General features: G+C 37.5%; 1 protein-coding gene across 5 annotated transcripts in view; it reads left to right on the top strand.

Annotated features, from left to right (window-relative positions):
• Window positions 1–1,392: 1,392 nt before the first annotated feature.
• SYTL3 (synaptotagmin like 3) overlaps window positions 1,393–19,895 on the top strand; it is a 32,252-nt gene continuing 13,749 nt past the window's right edge. Inside the window, exons 1-11 of one of the 5 annotated variants that reach the window (XM_066179010.1) lie at window positions 1,393–1,512; window positions 1,756–1,841; window positions 2,228–2,266; window positions 5,578–6,128; window positions 7,570–7,785; window positions 9,516–9,580; window positions 12,136–12,187; window positions 12,356–12,388; window positions 13,631–13,703; window positions 14,658–14,730; window positions 18,065–18,189. In XM_066179010.1, coding sequence (XP_066035107.1) covers window positions 6,019–6,128; window positions 7,570–7,785; window positions 9,516–9,580; window positions 12,136–12,187; window positions 12,356–12,388; window positions 13,631–13,703; window positions 14,658–14,730; window positions 18,065–18,189 — 747 coding nt within the window. In that variant the 5' untranslated portion in view covers window positions 1,393–1,512; window positions 1,756–1,841; window positions 2,228–2,266; window positions 5,578–6,018. Of the gene's footprint in view, window positions 1,674–1,755; window positions 1,842–2,227; window positions 2,267–5,577; window positions 6,129–7,569; window positions 7,786–9,515; window positions 9,581–12,135; window positions 12,188–12,355; window positions 12,389–13,630; window positions 13,704–14,657; window positions 14,731–18,064; window positions 18,190–19,895 lie in introns of all 5 variants that reach the window. The other 4 variants (XM_066179009.1, XM_066179012.1, XM_066179013.1 and 1 more) reach the window with 4 other exon arrangements.

Raw genomic sequence — 19,895 nt, 5'->3', positions numbered from 1 at the left:
GCTGGTGGCTCTAGTGGGCATCTGACATCTAGACCGGGTCAACCCACCACAGAAGAATATCTGAATTCTTACAGTTCCAAGCAGATCACGTGGTTTTTAGCAGACATAGTAAGAACCAGGAGAATGTAATTAAAGGGCACACTTGTCACAGTTCCTGGATGTTGTGTGTTTAGTGTTTACAGGTTGTCCAAACCACTGATGCTACCAGCCCCTGAGAGCTGCTTTGGGCAGTGGAAGATGCTGTTCAGGCTCAGAGGGGCCTGGATGAGCCGCAGAAAGAGTCTGGATGGATGAAGAAAAAACTTGCTGGGGACAAGTGCGAAGGGCTGTATGGAGGCAGGAATAACCAGCTCTACAAGTGCAGGACCAGCTCACTGGGTAGCTGTTCCATAGACACATGGACTAGGGAGGTGTTTATGTACAATTTATCTCAATTTCTTGTATGGTGCTGTTTTTGTTAAAAAAAGGAAAATAATAATAATAATAATAATAATAATAATAATAATAATAATAATAATAATAATACATGTAGCCTGGAAGCAGTATGCCTACGGCCCTCTCTGCAGTAAGGCTGCACAAGGAATGCTGTGCCCAGTTTTGGGCATTGTATTTCAAGAGGGTTGAGGGAGTTACAGCTGCGGGGCCTGAGTGTGCTGACTGAGCAGTTTTGATCCTGTCTCCAGTCCTTGTGTCTGGCTGTGCCTCCTGTTTCTCCTGAAAAAGGAGACCTTGACCAGCCACCTCCCTTCGGGGCTCTGTGGGTACCCTGTGGGTAGCACTAGCTCCACTCACTCCAGAAGGATACGGTGGGACTGTGGCTGGATGCTGAGCACATCCACAGCCCCATTCCAAGTCTTGAGCTTACTGCTTCCAAAAAACAGAGACAAAAAGTTGAGGTCTATGGGAAGGCTGGGCAAATGGTGCTTGCTTGAACAAAAGCATAAAAGGCTTTATATTTGGTTATATTCTTGGCATGTGTAAAATACTGCAGCAGTTTTCCACATCCAGGGATGTGAAGAAAAACTACAACGAGTTAAATGTGCAGCAATTAAGGCTTTGATTAAATATTAGGGGGAAGCTGGTAATAGGGCTAATGTTCTGCAGCCTGGATTTGGAATGCAAGTAATCTGTCACTGTGAGTAGTTAGAATCCTCAGGTTACTTTTGGCATTTCATTCAGTTAAAGTTTTGCCTGAAATGAAGGCCCAAATTATCCAAATATGGTGCATTCATGCATAGCTCTATGTCCCACTAACAGTTGTTTTCTCTTCCATGATGCAGTTAAAGAAAGTGATTAAACTTGACATACACAGGTGGAAATGTTGAAACCTATTTACCTTGATGAGGTTATAAAAATGCAGGCTCTTAAACTTTGCCATGTGAGTAGAATTGCTGCTCTTTGTTTCATTTTAACTAGAAATCATGTATCTTAAAACACCTGAAACAGTTAAGAGGGGTTTCTGTGTTGTATGCACAGTTTGGTAGCGCTGGGAACAAGAAAGGAGATTGAGTGGTAAGAATTGCCTCTTATTTTTCTCCAGACTTAGAAATAATTGGGATGTAATTTTGAACTTTGTTACCCACACTTAGTTCTATGATAGGCTTGACTTAAGATGTCCAATCTGAATGTTTTAACTTTCAATTGTTACCTGAGATCAAATTTTCAGTTGTGAGGTAAAATAACTTCCTTCTTCTTGCAGATGCATAAATTATCTTGATTTTTTTTTTTATCTATACTAATTGCTTTATTTTATAGTCCTAGGAAGAAAACTCTTTTGTTTCCAGGAAAGAGCTGTTTATAACACAAACCAAGCTTTCTGTGCAAGTCCTGGAGACATTGAGGTTAGAAGCATTTTCACGTTTATGGTGTTAGAAAAAGAAATATGTATAACTCAAAGCCACTTCTCTTCCTGTGTGTGGCTTGCACACTGAGCATATTTTGGTATATCAGTTAGCTCTTGTAGTCTCTTGTGCTGACTCTCCTTTTAACGTTAGAAAAGCCAATATCTTTGCTTGTTGCTGGTAACAGAAGCAGAGACCTGGTAAAAGCTGTTGTTACACTGGAGCTCTTTCTTGAGTGCATTTGCTTTCAGCGGTTTTGGGGTGCTCCTCTGAACATATGTCAGTGATGTCACCCAAAGGAAGGAAAGGGGGTGGAGAACAGCCCCCAGTTTTCTTTAAGGAGAGATAATTAAATAATAAGACTGCTTCTCATCTCTTATAAGCAGTTTACTTCCTGGTGTTTCTATTTGATGGCTGCTGAAGAGGTAAGGACATAATTTTACTCTATTCTGTATGATGTAGCACAGGGGAATGCATTTTTATTTACTGGCATGATTTTTTTCCAAACTGGAAAAGATTTAATGGAAAAACCACGCCTGCAGTTTAATTGTTTTTGTTGGGTTTAGTTATTTGGTTTTATTTTCACTCTGAATTCGGAGGTGGGATGTTATTGATATCACAGACTTAATTTTGGTGAAGTATTATCAAAAAACTTAAGTAATTTCCACATGCGTGTGCAGGGTTTTGAAAGCTAAACTGTTGCTGCCAGGTAGTACAAGATAACGCTTGTAATTTTCTTAACTAAGAATGAATTTATGTGATTGGTCTCAACAGAATAGAAAATAGCCACTAACTGCAGTAGCTTTTGAGACTGGTTTTATTCTGAACCTTCTTAATCTATTCCTCGCTACTGATGTATTACAGCCATCTTCTGGGTTAATGGATAAAGTAATCCAATTATCTCAAGTTAATGAAGACTGTGACTTTAGAAGATCTGTTAATTTATAATTATTTAATTATCATTATTTTGCTGAAGCTTAAGGATCTGAAAGGAGATCAATAATACATTACATTTAAAATTGCTTGGAGAAAAAGCTTGCTAAGCTAGCCATTTTTAAGTTTAAGAACCTAGAAAAGAAGCTTTTTGCAAACCTAATCTCGTGCAAGGTAGGCTTTTTGCTTGATCTTCAGTAACATAACTACATACTATTTTATCCTGATAGGAAAAAAAAAAGGTTTTTTGAGGTTGTACTCTGTGCGTGTATGAATCTCTCTTCTAGAGGTATAGCCACATTTGTTATCCCTTTTCCCTTACAATGGCTTTGGGATTTCTTATGGTATTTTCAAGAAGTTACTGATTCATCTGCAAGGTGCCTGACTGTGTATTAGTTTAAATACAAAATGTAATAATAAATAATAATAAGTATATGGTTTTATGAAATGATTCAACAAAATATTTTTGTGAATTTGTGCTGAAAAGGAAGAAGTGTTGTATTTACTAAAGAGGTTGCTGTTACTTTTAGTTTTATGTAGAAGATGCTCATCTTTGAGGTTAGCTGACTGTGTAAAACAGCTAGCTAGCTGGATTCAATGGGTGAACATGAAAGGAGGACATCTCTGAAGGTTTATGGAGTTTTTTTCTGTCAAAGAGGTCATTACTGAAAGCACTTCTTTATTACTGCCAAAAAACTACTCTAGTGCAGACAGCTTTGGTGTAAGAGAAAAATTCTTATTTCACAGTGGTAGAGAGCTTTTCAGTCCAATTTGAACACTTCTGTGAAATAATTACAAGTTCAAGTTTGCTGTGGGGCAAAGGATTATCTCCCATTTTGGGGGTTGTAATACTTTTATGATACTTTATTTATTCTTAAAGCTACATCATCATTCAGCTAGATTTTTTAAAAGAATTTGAAGGAGACATCGGATAGCAACTCTTTCTGTGCTTGCTGAAGTGCAGGTGTTGCTCTTCGTAACTATTTTACTATGTCATGTTCTTAATAGCTCTGTAAGGCATTCATGTATTTTCTGTAATATCACCAGAGCAGAGTTTTATTGGATCCACTTAGTATTGACTGTCATGCACTTGCTAGCTTTTACTGATGTTTTAGTGGGATGGTGTTCTAGATATGCCTGAAATCTTAGGAGTTTATGGCAAACGTAGCTTGCCTTGTAATGGATGTTCTTGTATCCTGTGTAGGGCAGAGACACCAGAATTTGTACTGACTCCTCTTTAGGTTGTGTTGATTTAAATGGAGTTGATGGTTTTAAACATGCTCATCAATCGCAGTTGGTATTTGTAAGGTAAAAGATGAAAGCAGGCAAAGTATGTAGGGGCCTTTGAAAATGACATATAGTGCGTTAAAAAAATTGCTCAGGCTTTTTATGTTTCAAATGAGTAATTTCCTGTGAAATTGCAGTTGGTAAGGAAATAAATCGTGATTGTGCCTATCTATGTCTCTTTTGTTTCCACAGGAAACCAATTTTTTTTTCTTGAACAGAAACTTCTGTGAAATGCTTTGTCTTTTTGGTGTCTGTTGAAGGGTTTCACAAAAAAAAAACCCATACATGAATGGAATGCAACCTGTTTATGTATACATATTCTCATCCTCTGCTTTTTCTGGTGGAAAAATAAGTAACTTGGGGCAAGCTGCATGTAAAGTAACTCCCTGCACTGACAAAAATGCATTGTCACTGTATATCTGAAGTTTTAGTGTGTTCTTTTGGTGGTTTAGGTTTGTATTTGTTTGTTTTAAATTAAAAACTTAGTATTTGAATATAACGATCCAGAAATGCAGATGGTTGGTCAGATTCTCAGCTGAGGTCTATCAGTGAAGCATCAGTAACTGCTTTGGGAAAGCTTTACCCTTCAGTTTTAGTGTCTACACCTGCCTAGAGCCTGACTCTGTGTATCTACTTCAGATTAAGTTTGAAACACTTAATCAGTTTTTGTATACACACCTTTAATGTACCATAAGTGGAATTGTCTTACATTTCTAGTAAAATGCACTAAACGTTAGACAGTAATATTATTATATTAATAATATTAAATAATAAATTAAGTAATATAATAGTAATAATATTATTTGAAAATAATGTGGCATGTAAGCTGGTTTAGAGTGAATAATCATCTTCTTTCTCAACTTTGCTGCAAAATATATTAAAATTATTTTATATTTTAGTGGCATTTTGCAAAAGTGAAGGTCACAGAATATATCCAAACTACAGTTGTGATTCTGTTTCAGTTTTATACGTGCATATATTTGTACATTAACTTTATCAATTTGGGACCAAAATCATTAGTGCATTGAGCTGGAAATAGTATATATCTTAATTTTTTAGTGCCTCTGTGTATTAGCAAAGATAATAGCATTGTTTGATATCAAACTAGCAGACACAGGTAATTGTCTGGAAGTGATGGAAGTGACTTAGAGGTCTTGTTTTTTTCCTCTTTGTCTTGTGATGTCTTTTTGATAAAATGAGATTATAAAGGGACTTTTTTTTCTCAAAAATTTTGTCTCAAGCAGTATGACAGTCATGGGACCTGTAGGCCTGTATTCAAAACTAACTTAAGGTTTTTTTATTGGTTGTTTTATGTTGACTGTACAAAAATTGTCAAGGTATGTGCCTGAGTGCTAATGGGCAATATGGTGAGCCTCTCGGAAGAACAGGACTGTCTTAAAACCTCTCCTGTGTCTGAATTACTGAATGAAAGGTTTGAATATAACAAAATGTGTCCTTCACATTATTTGAAGTGTCTTGAAGAGGTAATGTTTGGTTGTTTTTTTTTTTTCCTTAGGCCCAGAACCCCCAAATCTACAAGACCAAATGAAGAAACCCAAACTATTTCTGCCATTCCTTTACACCATCTCTTGACAAATTGTCCCTCCATCTGGTACCAGTTCAAGCCCTATCTGGGACATTGCTGCAAGCTCTCATCTCTTTTGGAACCACTTTCAGTGGAGAAAAGAAAAGGAAGTTAAAGGACATGTGAAAAAGTCCAGACTGCTGTGACCTTGACTGATAACTGTTCATGTTTCCTTCGTAGCAGAGACAAGTGATCATCTGTGTGAAGACAGACAAAGTTATTTTTCTTTTCAAGGGTAGAACACAGTAAAACACATCAACAATCAAGTAAGAGCACAGGCTTTTAGGAAACACCCAGACTAGCATTCTGGATGTAGTGGAACCCCTAAGACAGGAGTCTACGAAACAAGTGAAATAGTGCAATTTGGCAAAAATGGCCTGTGAATTTAATCTGAACTTCCTTAAGGAATTAGAACGAGAGGCTGTTCTGGAAGTCCTGTACCGTGACCAGATGGTGAGAAAAACAGAGGAGGAAAGAATAAGGTATCTGCTGATCCTCTATTCCTGTTTTCTGGGTTTTTTTTTATTGTTTTGTTTTGTTTTTTCCTTCTGAATTATTCTTCTTCCACTTTGTTGTGCTCCTAATGTACTCCTCTTTTACCTTTTTGTTAGCTAATGCCTTTGTATTCTCTGGGAAACCTAAGTTTGTCCACAGCCTCTTGTTTTTGCCATTCTATTGACTCTACATTAAAGGTCAGCAAATACAATTCACTGAATAATATCCTTGGTGAATTTTACTTCCAGCCTTCATAGATAGTTCAGTTGCTGACTGTATTTTTTCCTATGAAGGCTTTATGGCATTCTCATAATGTTCCTATGTATGCATATATATAATCTTGGTACCATGGAGCATGTTCAGATCTTTGGCTGGCTTGTCTAGTTTACATTGTGCCAAGACTGGAGTTAAGAATTATTGGATACCTGCTCATTGTGCTAAATCCATCACTGTAACTTCTCTCACACAACAGGTAGCAAGTACACCACTCTGCCTTGAAGGTTGTTACTGGTGTCAGTAGGTGTCATTGGTTAGGAAAGGATTTTATTTACTAATTTCACACTATGCCAGTATCTCTGCTGGCAAGGATAAAGGATAATTGTCCCGCACCTTACTTGCTTTGTCTTGGCTAGGACAAGGATTTCCCAATACCTTGTATCCTGCTTGTGATACTGCATTCCCCCTGTAAAACTAGGCATTGGTGTGGGTAAGATATAAATTTTTAGTCCCTTTAATGTGGAAACTTAAACTTTGTTTACATCAAACATTGAGTAAGTATTATGGGACATATTAAACATAAAACAGCTTTAAAGCAATAATAATTATGTGAAGGGCTATATAGAAAGTCTGAATTGGTTAGAAAATACCTTTCAACTGCTGATGATGTTACTATCAATTAAAAACATAGATGTTGATTGTTGGTACATGCAATGGAAGCAAAGTTAATGACAAGGAGAGGTTTTGATATTTTGGGCTGTGTGCTGTTTTGGTTTGATTTTTTAGCTTTCAGAGGATGCATTTGTTATGATTTTTTTTTACTTGGTAGAATATTTAATTCTTGGATAAATATGATTTAAAAAAATCAAATGGAAGGGAGCACCATTTAGTCACAGTTTTTGTAGGTGAATGCATAATCACTTGCATACAATGATTTCAGTGCTGAAAGTGGGCTTGAAATGAACAAAACCCCATTTATACTAAACTGTTTCTCTGTTAGTATGCACAGTTCTGGTCACATACACACAGTCACGCTGCAGAAATGCTGTGTGTGCATGTTTTCAAACAGTGCTCAACAGAGGTCACACTTGAGGGCGTATCTCCCACTAGAAATGGTATCGCACAACCAGGGTATTATTAACTTGTGCTTTACATGAGGATTTTGTCCTCTGTAATTTTTTTCTTTTTTTTCCTTTTTACCTGTGAAATTAGGAAAATGAAACTGCAGCTGCAGCAACTTCGGTGGAAGGGGGCAAAAACTGCAAGGCATGAGTACCAGGAGAGATCTTGTGCCCGCTGTCAGAGGTCACTGGGGCTGCTGGTGAACAGAGGCGCTGTGTGCAATGGGTGCAGTCACCGTGTGTGCTCCGAGTGCCGTGTCTGCCTGAACCCCTGCCTCTGGAAATGCACCATTTGTTATGCTCATGGGTAAGGAATTTTGCTGGTTTGCACCAGTCATCCGATGGATGCCCACTGGTTTTGTGGATCTGTTGCTTGAGCAGTTGATGAAACAAAGCCACTGGTGTAATGAAAATGTTGGCTGAAGTCCTGGTAGTGATGACATGGATGGCAGCTTCGTGTTATTCTTCACGTAGCTGATACTTCCCTTCCTGTGTTTAGCAAAATGGATCCTCAGGGTAGGCCAGAGGTATTGGGAGTGTGACAAAGATGATGATAGCAAAGCATAGAAACAGTTGTGAGTTTCTGAGACCCAGAGGGAGCTCCTTCCCCTACTTGATATTTAACCAGGGCATGCTCATGACGTGCTGAAGGCACTGCGCTTTGATGTAGTATAACCAATTTCTTGGCAATTTCCTAGTCATTGTTTTCTGCCTCTTACCAGTGGAGTGAGAAACCTGATTGATGAATAATTTGAAGTCATGCTTTATAAGATTTTTAAAGAGCAAAACCAATTAATAACATTACTAGGATTTGTTCAAGTATTGTCAGAAATACAAATTTGTTTACTTTGAATTAGTTGATTTTTTTTTCTTTTACTACATCACATTTTTGTATTTCAGGATTCAGGGAACAGTCTTTCTTTTACGGTATTGGTACATTTTTAAATATCAAAATATTCCTTCATAGTCCATTCTATTCATTGCAGTCTTTCTAAGCCAAATGGTTTAGATATATCTCCACATTTGATGAAAAATAATATGTAGGTGAAGAATGATAGTTTGGGGAATTATTCAAAAGCTCTGCTGGATGATAAATATCCCAGTAGAAAAGGTGGGGATTTGGATTTAAAAAATTTACTTTACTTTATGCCAACACAAGATGAATCCACCACTCCACTCCCTCTGCAGGTGCCAAAATGAGATTAAAATAGCGGGAAATGCAAGGCGAAGTATTGGTCTCAAGTTAAACAAATTTGTACTAGTTTAAAGTAATATTTTATCGTTTGGAAGAGAGCTGTAAACTAACACCAAGAAGATAGAATCTTCAGCTTATTTAGCAACTAATATGCAAAATAGTTAGTTCAGCTCTGTTTATACTTCGTACAAAATAGTTACTAGACTTTGTGTGTGTTTTGCTGTGCTTCAAACTATATGCACTACACTGAAAATTCAAAAGCTACTTTTCAGTATCCTTGTCTGGATAACCCTCTCCACTTCCTCTTGTTTTAAATTAGTTTCCAGTTATTTGGTGGCCACAGTGGAAATCCCCTATAGAGAGTAGTTGGTTGTTAAGCTGCTTTGTGTAGTGCTGCACACCCTTAATTATTTAATAAGCTTGTCCAGATATTTAATGATAAAACCAAGAAAACATTATTTAGATTAATTAAAAGACCTTTTTACTTTTCCTTCAAGAAATTACCTTTTTTTTAATCTTGCTAATACAGATGGATATGCCTGCTGTCATTGAATTTCTCTTTATATTGAAGAGAGTGTACATTCGATCTTTAGTCATGATGTAAAATAGATTAAATTCAGTCAGACTTCTTCCATTGCTTTCAGTGAGCTTTACATCAAAGCTGCAAATCTCAAGAAGGGTAGGGAGTGCAGCAATGTGGTAAATGGTACTCAGCACCTTTTGTGTATCCTGCTGAGGGGAAAATAGGATGGCTAAGAAAGGTAAGAGCTGATTTCCAAGTCCCAAGTAACTGTAATTTTGGGCCTTGTTTATCACTAGAGTAATTTTTGATTGTTTTCCAGAGATGTGAAAGTGAAGGCTGGTGAATGGTTCTTTGAAGAACGAGCAAAGAAATATCCAGGTGAAGGTAATCACTGGAACAGATCATAAACTGCTATGTAATGTGTAGTTGTCATCTAAGTGGAACACAGAGTGTAGTCTGACATTGTATCCAGTGTTTCTTCCATTTTACCATGCAGTCTATCTGTCAGTGCAGTAAATAAAACATGAACACAAATTAGAAGAATGCATTTAAAAGTATAACTTATTTTGTCTGAGTGAGAAAAGTAAGAAAATTTCTGGCCATGTAAATTTGAATTAATGAATGTATAAGACTTCTAAGAAATACAATGATGTGAAATTAATATAGAAATATTTACAGAAAGAAAATAATCTTGCATTCATCATTTGTCAAAGCTTAAACTTTAGTTGTTTTCACGGAGGAAGTTCTATAGTTTAAAGAAATGATGGAATGGAACAAAAACTCTCCATGTATAGCTGTGAATCAGCAGAGAGCTAAACACTGTTTTGTTACCTTCAGCCAGCTGGCTGTGCCGTTGTCTTGTGCTAGTGCTGTTAAAGTACTAAGCTCTAAAAGAAATTATAGAGGATGTGGATGGATTGCTTTATGGGGAATGTGTTTTGCCAGCAAAGGAGCTGTTAGTGTTTGTTTTCACTTACAATAACTAGCAAGGTGGAGAAGATTTATTTCCTCTTTCCCTTGAAGTGCCACTTCAGATAGGCATCTACTTAGTTTTGTGCCTGACTGTAGTTAAATGATACAGTTTCACATCCAGTATCTGCATCTATGTTTAAGAGTTGGTAAAAAGGAAAGAACTGGGCCTTAAATCTCTTGGGAAACTTGAATAGGAAGAATTTTATGAATGAAAGAGCATAATCAAGCTAATTTTGGGTAGTAGGGGTTTGTGAAAGGCAGCATATTAAGAAACGAAACTAAAGTTCCTGTTAAAACAATTCATTTAAAATTTGATAGATTTTACTGAAGTCCATAATAGCTAACACAATTTCTGATTTTAAAATGTTAGTTGACTGATTTTTTTAAAAGCACAGTTTCATCCAGTAACCATTGATAATAATTTCCCCTCATTCTTTTTAACGAGTATAAAGCTGGTAGTTTTATCACTCTCTATTATTGGAAAATGTTCTCAGATATTGAATCTGATAATGCAAGTTACTGAGTGTCCCTTTTTCCAGCAAAATAAATCAGTTCTCACTTTGAATTATCAAGGCATTGTGGGTTCTTGAAGCATTTTGCTTAGTTAGTCTAATGGTAATACTGTTGAAGTCAGTAGATCTAAGGATATACAGAAGATAAACCTGCAGGGAGAAATATGTTTTGTTTACTTCCTTTGATTAGACCAACTGATATATTTAAAGAATTTTAGAAAGGGACAATTTTTGGAGCACAGCAGCCTATATGCATCCTTCAATCCTGGAGGGATAGTGCCCTCTTTTGGTTTGAAAGTATAACATAACTGAAGTAATCACTAGAAAGTAAGTTTAACTGGAAAAAGAAAATTACAGTAAAGTTTTCTCATGTTGTGTAGTAAAAAAAATTTACATTATTATGCTTTTTATTAATTTTTTTGTCTCTTCTACCTAAAGATTGAGATTAATATTTTCATAGAAGTGATAGATTACTTTTAGTGACCAATCAATTTAAAATCTAAGATAGCAAATGTTATTTATCAATCAGAGAGAATGCTGCAGTTCTGATTGAAAATTCTAACATCTGTGATCGGATTGTTTCTACCACTGCTAAGGTGTATTACTTTTATATAAGTAATGTTATAATTAATGGCATCTTCAGCAAAACATGGATCACATGCTGCTCACTGCATCAGGAATTACTAGTGATTAAAGTCACTCCAGATAATTTCAGTTCACCTTTGTTATATTTGTGATCCCCCAGGAGCAAAGAACAGTTTTATGAGTCTTCGTTGTTCGTGCCTGATGGAACTCTTGCTGCTTGGTGTCTTCACATCATGTGGCTGCTCACCTGAGGAATGTGCCAGGGTTGCCATTTTTCTGCAGGGATGCTCTTAGCAAAGTGTCTTGCTCATGTCTGTGAGCTAGTCAAGCATTTTCATCATTGCTCACATCTCTAGCAGGAAAAGTGGAAAAAAAAAATTCATGAGGTGCAAGAGCTGACCATGTGCCTGCTCTTGTACACATTTTCAAGCTTCTCTTAGTGTTTGAGTTTTGTGGCTGAAGTGCACTTTAGTGCAGTGGGCCATGCCCCTCCTGCCTGCTGGGCCCTGAGAGGCTGAGAGCACATAGCAACCTGTAGGAACCTGTATGTAGCCTGTGTGGGGGTGGGCATCTCTGTGTGATTGTCCTTGGCATCTGTGAAGAGTTTATCTGAATGTGTCACCTGCAACAGGGGAGGGTGGAATCATGGTATGGTTTGAGATGCAGGAGAAACTTGTGTACTGCTTGGCTTGTCTGCTGATGCATTAGCTGGGAATTGACTTCATTCCTGAGTTGCATGTGAATGAGCTTCAGTAGACACAGGCCAGTTGCTGAAAGGCAGTGATTTCAAATAGTGTTATACAGGCATAAGTAACTGATGTTGCTGCTAAACGATCTCTTGTTTTTCTTTTTTTCCTTCCTCTGTCATAGGCAGGCATGAAACAGTTGGTGCAAAGCTCTTGGAGTCTTACCAGAATCTGAGGTAAGACTCATAAAAGGACAAACAGTCCCAGGACACTGTGAATTTGTATGGGTGATATACTTTTTGTTATAAAGCAACCAGTAGTTGATATTCCTTTATTATGAAAAAAAAAAATTCAATGCTTTTGTAGTTCTAATGATAAAAACATAGAAAAATTTTCACTTTTAGCTGTCAGCAATCCACAGATTCTCACATACAACAGTAAGTACCATGTTTGGAGTAATAGTATCTTACTTGAAATGAAGGGCCATGCATTATCTTTGTCTTATTTGCTTATATTTTTTGTGTAACTATTTATACAATTATCTGTTAAATTTGCAAAATGCTTTAAAATGATTGTAAATAGAAGTTGTTTACTAGGTGTCATAACAGCATAATTATTTGTTTAATGGGAGATGTTGTTGATATGATAGCTTTACAATAAACAGTAGACAAGAAGTTAGTTAGTTTTACTTACCAAACTTAAAAAAAAAAATCTAGTTTACAGTCAATAAATACTTTTTGACTAGAGACCAAAGCATGACCATACTTAAGTTATTACCAGTGATATATAATGAAGTAACAGTCTGCTTGTTATGTTATTAAGGGAACTCTCTGCCTTAAAATAAAACGAAAAAACACAACACCAAACAGCAGCAGCAGCAACAACTACCAAAACACAAACCAACCAAAAAAACCCCCAAAAGCCCCATGTAAGATAAGATACGAAGAGATGGTCTCAATTTAATTTAATTGTCTGGCAAGGCACAGCTGCATAAGAAAGAAACATATTCAGCTGGATAAGATCCTAACCAGGACTCACTTTTGCCTGGACGTGGTAAAAACTAAAAAAAGAATCAAGAAGGATTTCTTGGTTTTTGATTTCACCAGCTAACTTAGGATCTATGACTGTACTGTGATATCAGTCAGGTTGGGTTTTTTTGGGGGGGTTTGTTTGTTTGTTTGTTTTTTTCCACAGACCAGGACTATTTACCACAGATGGAATGGTAGGAATGTTTAAAGGGTCTTTAACAGCTCTGAACCCAGGCAAGGAAGGATCCTTTTAGTATTGTAAATAAAGATGGCTGTTTTCTGAAAACATCTGAGCAAGACATGGGGTGCATTTTACAGGAACTGTGTTTTAGAACTCAGGACACAGTCTGTAATACTGCCAGCCATATAGAAATCTAGGGATCCTATCCTAAATTAGGTCTTTCTGATAGTTCTAATTTAATAATTTTACCTGGAGCATCCCAAGATTGAGAAAAGAAAAAGGTAGTCCTAATTCCTAAGAACAGGCAATAAACCTGTGCTGCAACTCTTTCAGACACAGGATGTCAACCCAGACCTTTATAGAGTACAGGAAACACGAATAATGAAGATACTGTGCATGGATGTGGTTTATTTATTCCTCTGTTGGCATAATATATTAATTGTTCCACTGTTTGTCTCTTAAATTTCTAGTAAAATTTCTGTCGTACCTCCAACTCCACCTCCTTTCACAGACTCAGCAGGAGGAACCAATGTGATGGGAAATGTATGTATCTGCAAAACATACATAGAAGTGCACCACTTAGGGTGTCATTCATGTGAAAAGGTCAGCCACAGTATGTGCTAAATAACTGCTGTAACATCGCTCTGCAATATAAATGCAGCCTTTTGGTACTTTGTCATTATTTTTATGCTTCATGGGTACTGGGAGGGAAATTTTAGAGGCTATGAGGGCTGTTTTCAATTAGTTTTCAGTTTTTGAGGGAAGTGGTTAACCACTCTACTTGACATTAAAGTGTTGCATCTGGTTTTTGGTGCCTCATCACAGGGAGACTGGGCTGAGATCTGAGCTCCACTCAAACCTGAAGGATCCCATGTTCCTATGACATTCAGTAGTCACATGTCACTTTCATTATTGAATGACAGTGAATTTGGTGGCTGCCTTTGCACAGCGGTGTCAAATGGACAGACTAGCAGAACATGGCTTGAAACTCACAGAAATTGCATGAAATTACTGTTTCATTTGATTTTGGACTGGATCCTCAGGCCCTGGTTTTGAAGCCCATTGCATTTCTGTAAACATTCTTATGTACTTACCTGGAGTTTGATGAAAACTAGATAGATAGTAAAATAGATAAAATTAATACCAATTAAATTTTAAATAATAAATAAATATTAATTTATAAAAGTATTAAATGCCTTACAGAAATCAGTGATGTAATTAGCTGTATTTATGAACTTACTATGTGATCTTTGTGAGGAGTGCCACTTGCATGTGAAAGACCATGGAACTGGAAAGATTACTTTCCGTCTTTGTCCATTGGTGTGATAGTTTCCAACTATGTCAGTGTATGTCCTCAGATGTATTTGTCTACAGAATAGAGCAAAGGGCTGCAGCCATACTGTCTGATTGTTACATGGTTTGTAGACATGTTGTCATGGAAACTTTAAAATTATAAATATTTAGTGTTTTCTTACTCTTTGCGTCTCCCATTTGCAGGAACTTGGAGAGTCTAAAAGGTTTAATAAATCTGTGGAAAATCTGTTTTTGTCTCTCACAACACATATAAAAAGTAAGTAGCTTTCACTGTCTTGTCATTCCAGAATAACATAGTCAAATGTTTCAATTTTTGGGCCACAGGGTTGGCCAAGAAGCTGTTATAAAAAAGGCTATCAAGTAGTGGCTGAAACAATTAACGCCAAGGCTGTGCCAACCTGAAAAATAATACAGGAGATCTAATTCTCCTTCAGTGTTCTGCTACTTGTGAAATGAGCTGGTTATATCAAACCAGAACACCTTTCTTGCAAAGATGTAAAACACTGTATAATTTTTCTTTTCATTTACCAGGTGTTCAGATGCAGTATATTTAATTCATATTAGAGTAATAACCAATTTCTGATCTTCATGTTTTCTGTCTGAAGCCCAACTGACCCAGTCAAAGAGTCTATCATTTAACAGGAGTTTAATATTTTCATTCACTGGCAGTACTCATGAGGACTTCTTTCCTCTTTCTCAGTCTAGTTGTGAGGAATTTTTCAGTGCACGTTTCTAAGTGCTCTCCAGTCCTAACAACTCTTGATCCATTCTGATGCTTTTGGTTCCTTCCATTCTCTTACACTGCCTACTGTTCCTAGGGATGCAGACTGTGTGCACCTCTAAGGCTAACTACACTGAGGACAGTCAGCATTTGTGAAAAACAAATTAAAGACATCAGTGACCAGAGGAAAACAACTTCTGAGCCTTAAGAAGATTACAGGGGCTTGCAAATTTGCATGGATTGGAACAAACTGTAGTATTTTCTTACTAGCTTCAACTTACACAACCTCACATGTGAGATTAGACCTGAACAAATCTGGCTTCAGTGCCTCTCTGCCTTTCCCCCTAACTCTTGTTTTAGCTCTTGTTCGGTCTTTCCTTTAGCTTCTTCCACCCATCTTAAAGACCTGTTCTCCTTAAACTATGGAAATTTAATGTTGTGTCTGTGAGAACACATATTCAAGCTATGCAGAGATGTGGAGCCTTGCTCCTAAACAGGAGCATACAGTGGTGTAAGACACTGGAAACAGTAATAGTGGCAGCACAAGAACTGGATGCAAAATAAATTATTCAGCTTTTTTGTTGGTTTGAAGCCTGGCCATATCCCAGAGTTACTGGTAAAGACTGTCAGTACTGCAGCAAACTAATTTATTAATTCCCTGCTACCAAAAGGAAGGTCCTACTCTGCTCACGTCTTTCTTTTCTCTCTGCTTTGAGCCTTATGCTGCTACAATTAGCATCTGGAACCCTCTGGAAACTGGTTTAGCTAATTTAAAGGGCAGAACATTAACCTAGACAAAACACACAGGTACTTTTCTGCTGTTTCAGTGGGTTAAATGGGCCCAAGGTAAGATATATGTTGGAACATGTACAACAGAGTGCACTGGTCCATGTGATCAGGAGCCATACTGGGGATGGAGAAGAGCAGAGCAGGGGCTGCAGAGGGAGATGGAAACAAGTTGTCAGTTCAGTTCTCCAGAAACACCAGATGCTCTCATCCTCAGTTACTGTGGAGCAGTTTAATTTGGGAGAAAATAACAGGCTGTTGTAATCATTGAAGTCAGTAATTAAAAAGTATAGGAAGTCTTACAGAGAGAAAGAATTGAGTTTCTTGACCTAGGAAAGCAGCTTTTTCAGGCAGTATAGCCTCTCAATGAGACCTAGTACTGTGCTGATAAACATTTTTGATCATGAGTGTCTAAAGTTAGTACTCTCTGTCTTACCTAGGTAAAAGTGTCCTGGTTTGCAGAGGTATTTACTGTACCCAGCTCTTGTGTGGTGCAGTAAATAAACCTGGAGAACCTTGTTCTGCCTCTGACTCTCTCACTGGAGCCAGTGTGTGTGCGCGTGTCTGAGAGCAGCGGGAGCGAGGGATCAGCATGTGCAGCACAAAGTTGCCATTGTACAGTCTGCTCCTTCATGCTGTTACCTCCTGTTCCACTGTGGCTTGGCAGCAACAGGAGATTATAATCCAATGTGGCCATTTGGTGAATGTAGAATCAATTACTGGTTGTAGTTTTATTTGCAGTGAAAAATTGCCCTTGGCACTAGAGAGAGTGTCAGCCTTACTGATAATTGGGTAGAGAAGCCAAAAGAGCAATAGATATGAAAACGGAACGTTTGTGTTTTCTCACACAATAACCTGTTCCTTGTAAGAGAACGTGAGGCAAGGCTGGTGTTTCTGCCTCTACTGCTGGTCAAGCTACTCAGATTGTATCTATTCCATTAGAACTCTCAATTTCAGTCTCTTTTATGATCTCTGATTTCACTGTGTATGTTAAAAACCTGGTTTCATTTACAGAGATGGTTTAATTGAGCCTGCCTTTGAATAGGTCACATGGTGCCTTAATGGTGTACACAGAGTACTGTAAACATCTGAGGACTGATTGCTGCTAAGAACAAAACTAGCCCAGAGTGTCTTTAAAAATCACACTTGAGTGCCATTGTTTTTGAATATCATAATGTTGTATTGTCTGCTCTCTGAGGTTCCTCCACAGAGGTTTATGTTGTGAGAGCAGTGTTTATTTCTTCTGTATGAATTAAACATATGATAGCTATTTCATGTACTAATTATAAATTTTTAATTCTTCATGAGAGTCTATCTGGAATTGACAACAAAGTATCTGCAGTTAAGCCTGTTCATATTCAACTACAGAAATCAAGGATGAGTGCTGCCCTTCCCTTTAAGTGAAATTCTGAGTGTACGCTGAGGAATAAGAAGTGAAAAGTGGGGCATTAAATGTCCAATTGTCCTGTAGATTTATTTGCCAATAAAGTGCATGTTACTGAAATGCTAATTTAACAAGGTGCTTAAGTATGGACATAAGCTTATCCATATGAGTAATGTTATTGAAGTCAATGAGGGCTATTCAGGTTCTTAAAATTATGTGTTTGGGGCCAGAGTATGTAGTATCCCTCCTTGCATCCATATTTTGGATACACTTCTAAATATTTTCCAGTATGATCTTCTTTCTACTTTTCATTGTCATGTTGCTTTATATTGTTATAATTTTGCTTGTATCCTGAACCAAACTGAACTGCTTTACAAATCAAACTATACATAGGGACTGTAGCAGCTGCTTCTGAGAGAAAACTGTATTTGATGGCTTACAATTCCTTGCAGCAGCTATAATGATAGGCAGCAAGGAGTATAATTTCCAGTTGAAAGAGCATGAAAGATTTAGGCAGGCAAAATATAATTATATACAATATGACAGCCACTTGTCTTCCTATCTGTTTCTTACTCTTAGGAGATCAATGCTAAAGGTGCAGGAGGACAATTTGAAAGCTACAGAATTAGCGTATAAATTTATAGGATTGCTTGCAAAGTTTGTCATAGTGAGTGACTTTTCTCTTTATTTTCACTTCAGAAATATCAAAGTCCCAGAATGATATGGCTGACAGATGTGTCCTAACCACAGACTGTGGGAAGAATGTGGAAAGAAGAAAGCAAAGAAGGAGCCAGTCTGACACTGCAATCAACATTACAAGCAGGGTATCCATATTATTATACCCAGTCTCTAACTGTAAGAGCTGTTTCAGAGTGAAATATATTTGTGAGAGCAGTCATGTGCGTGGTGGAATTTTGCTTTTGTTTTATGAACAGGACATAGCTGATGTTCTCTGACAGTGGTCAGAACTCTGATTCTTCATAAGGTTTTTGACAGATTTTGCACAATTGATGTCAGCCCAGAGCTGAAATGTTAGACTGAGATATTTACAAAGCGAGGGAAGGATGGCAAGGATGGGACATCTTGCTCTCAGGGGCTTACAGATTCTCTTGAGGTTGAATTGATACCTGCTGTATGTGATTGTTGGGCTGCAGGGAGGTGCTCTGTCTTGTCTTCTTCCTGCCCCTTTTGCTGCTGAACAGGGCAAGCTATGACTGTCCCAAATCCATCCTGACGTTTTCTGAGCATTTTTTAACTTGGCAGGGAGAAAACATTGCTGTTAGTTGCTATGCAACTTCCCTTTTCCTTTTGCTTTGGTTACAGTCTCTAGCTTTCAGTGTTTTCTTGAGAAGTTTGAGAAAAATCCAGTCATCTGTTTTCCTACTAATTGTGTGGAGCTGAAGATGACCTCACATTTCTGCTTTAGAGTGACACTGAAGATTTTGTTTTGTACACTTTCAGCTCTCAAGTGACTGAACTTTGTCCTTACTCAGTTTTCCACATTGTGGGTACTTACTGAATTGCCTTGTTCATCTGAATGAGGTCAGTGTGGTTTGCTAAGTGCCTGGATTAGATGCTGAGAAAAGCCCTTGCTTTGGGCCAGACCTTGTGGCACACATTGCTCACAGCTCCCTTGTGCACTTTTTTGCTTTCCTCAGAAGTGTTAGGTGCTGATAAATGGAAGAGACAGGATGTCAAATTGCATGGACTGGGCAGTTTGAATTGGCCCAGCAAGGTCTGAGGACTCCGTGAAGTTGGTTCTGGTATTTTTGTGTGCAATTATTCTATTATCAATAGAATTGCCAACAGTTTTTGGTTGCTAATTGTACCTGAGTACAATTAGCACCTGAGTTCTGCTTTCATTGTGGCAAGCCACACGTTGGTGTTAACTTTTTTCCACAGACAGAGCACAGCTCTTCTAATGCATTGAAAAACATCACAGCTGGACACAGTGTGAATTCAGACTATGCTTCATTTCATGCTGATCACAATCAATCTGCCACGTTTAAAAGATGGATATGGATTCTTTGGCTTCAGAAATGAATTAGTATTAGAATCCAAATTATTTGTGTGGGGTTTTAATTGCCTATTTAAAGATTTAGGAGTTATGTCCACATTTTGCATTTCAGGTTTAGAAAAACAGATTTCAATGTTTGTGTGCCAGAGCACTATTTCTCTGAGTCATGTGAACCAGTTGGACTATATTTAAGCTAGGATTTTAGTTTTGCTAGAATTACTGTTGATTTTTTTCTTGCAAATGTCCTTCAACTTTGTTTTCCTTTAGGAAGGGTAGCTGTTTACATCCTTACTAGAACTATGCCTTAAATTATAGGACAGAACCTGTTTTAAATTACACTTGCAAAACAACTAATTATAAGAAAGTATCATGTTGAAATCTTACTTGCTATGATTTCCACCTCAGAAAGAACTTTTGCTTTCAGAGCATGAATCAGAACAGTGGCTTTTACCCCTAGAAATGATAATTTTCTCTAAGGAATGACTCTGAAGTAGCAACTGCAAACACAAGTTT

The sequence above is a fragment of the Chamaea fasciata genome, unplaced genomic scaffold, assembly GCF_029207755.1.
Source record: "Chamaea fasciata isolate MVZ Bird 193981 ecotype frontalis unplaced genomic scaffold, bChaFas1.0.hap1 SCAF_3, whole genome shotgun sequence".
Classification (NCBI taxonomy): domain Eukaryota; kingdom Metazoa; phylum Chordata; class Aves; order Passeriformes; family Sylviidae; genus Chamaea; species Chamaea fasciata.
Note: the sequence above shows the minus strand (reverse complement) of the source record. Positions and strands in the feature narration are given on the sequence as shown.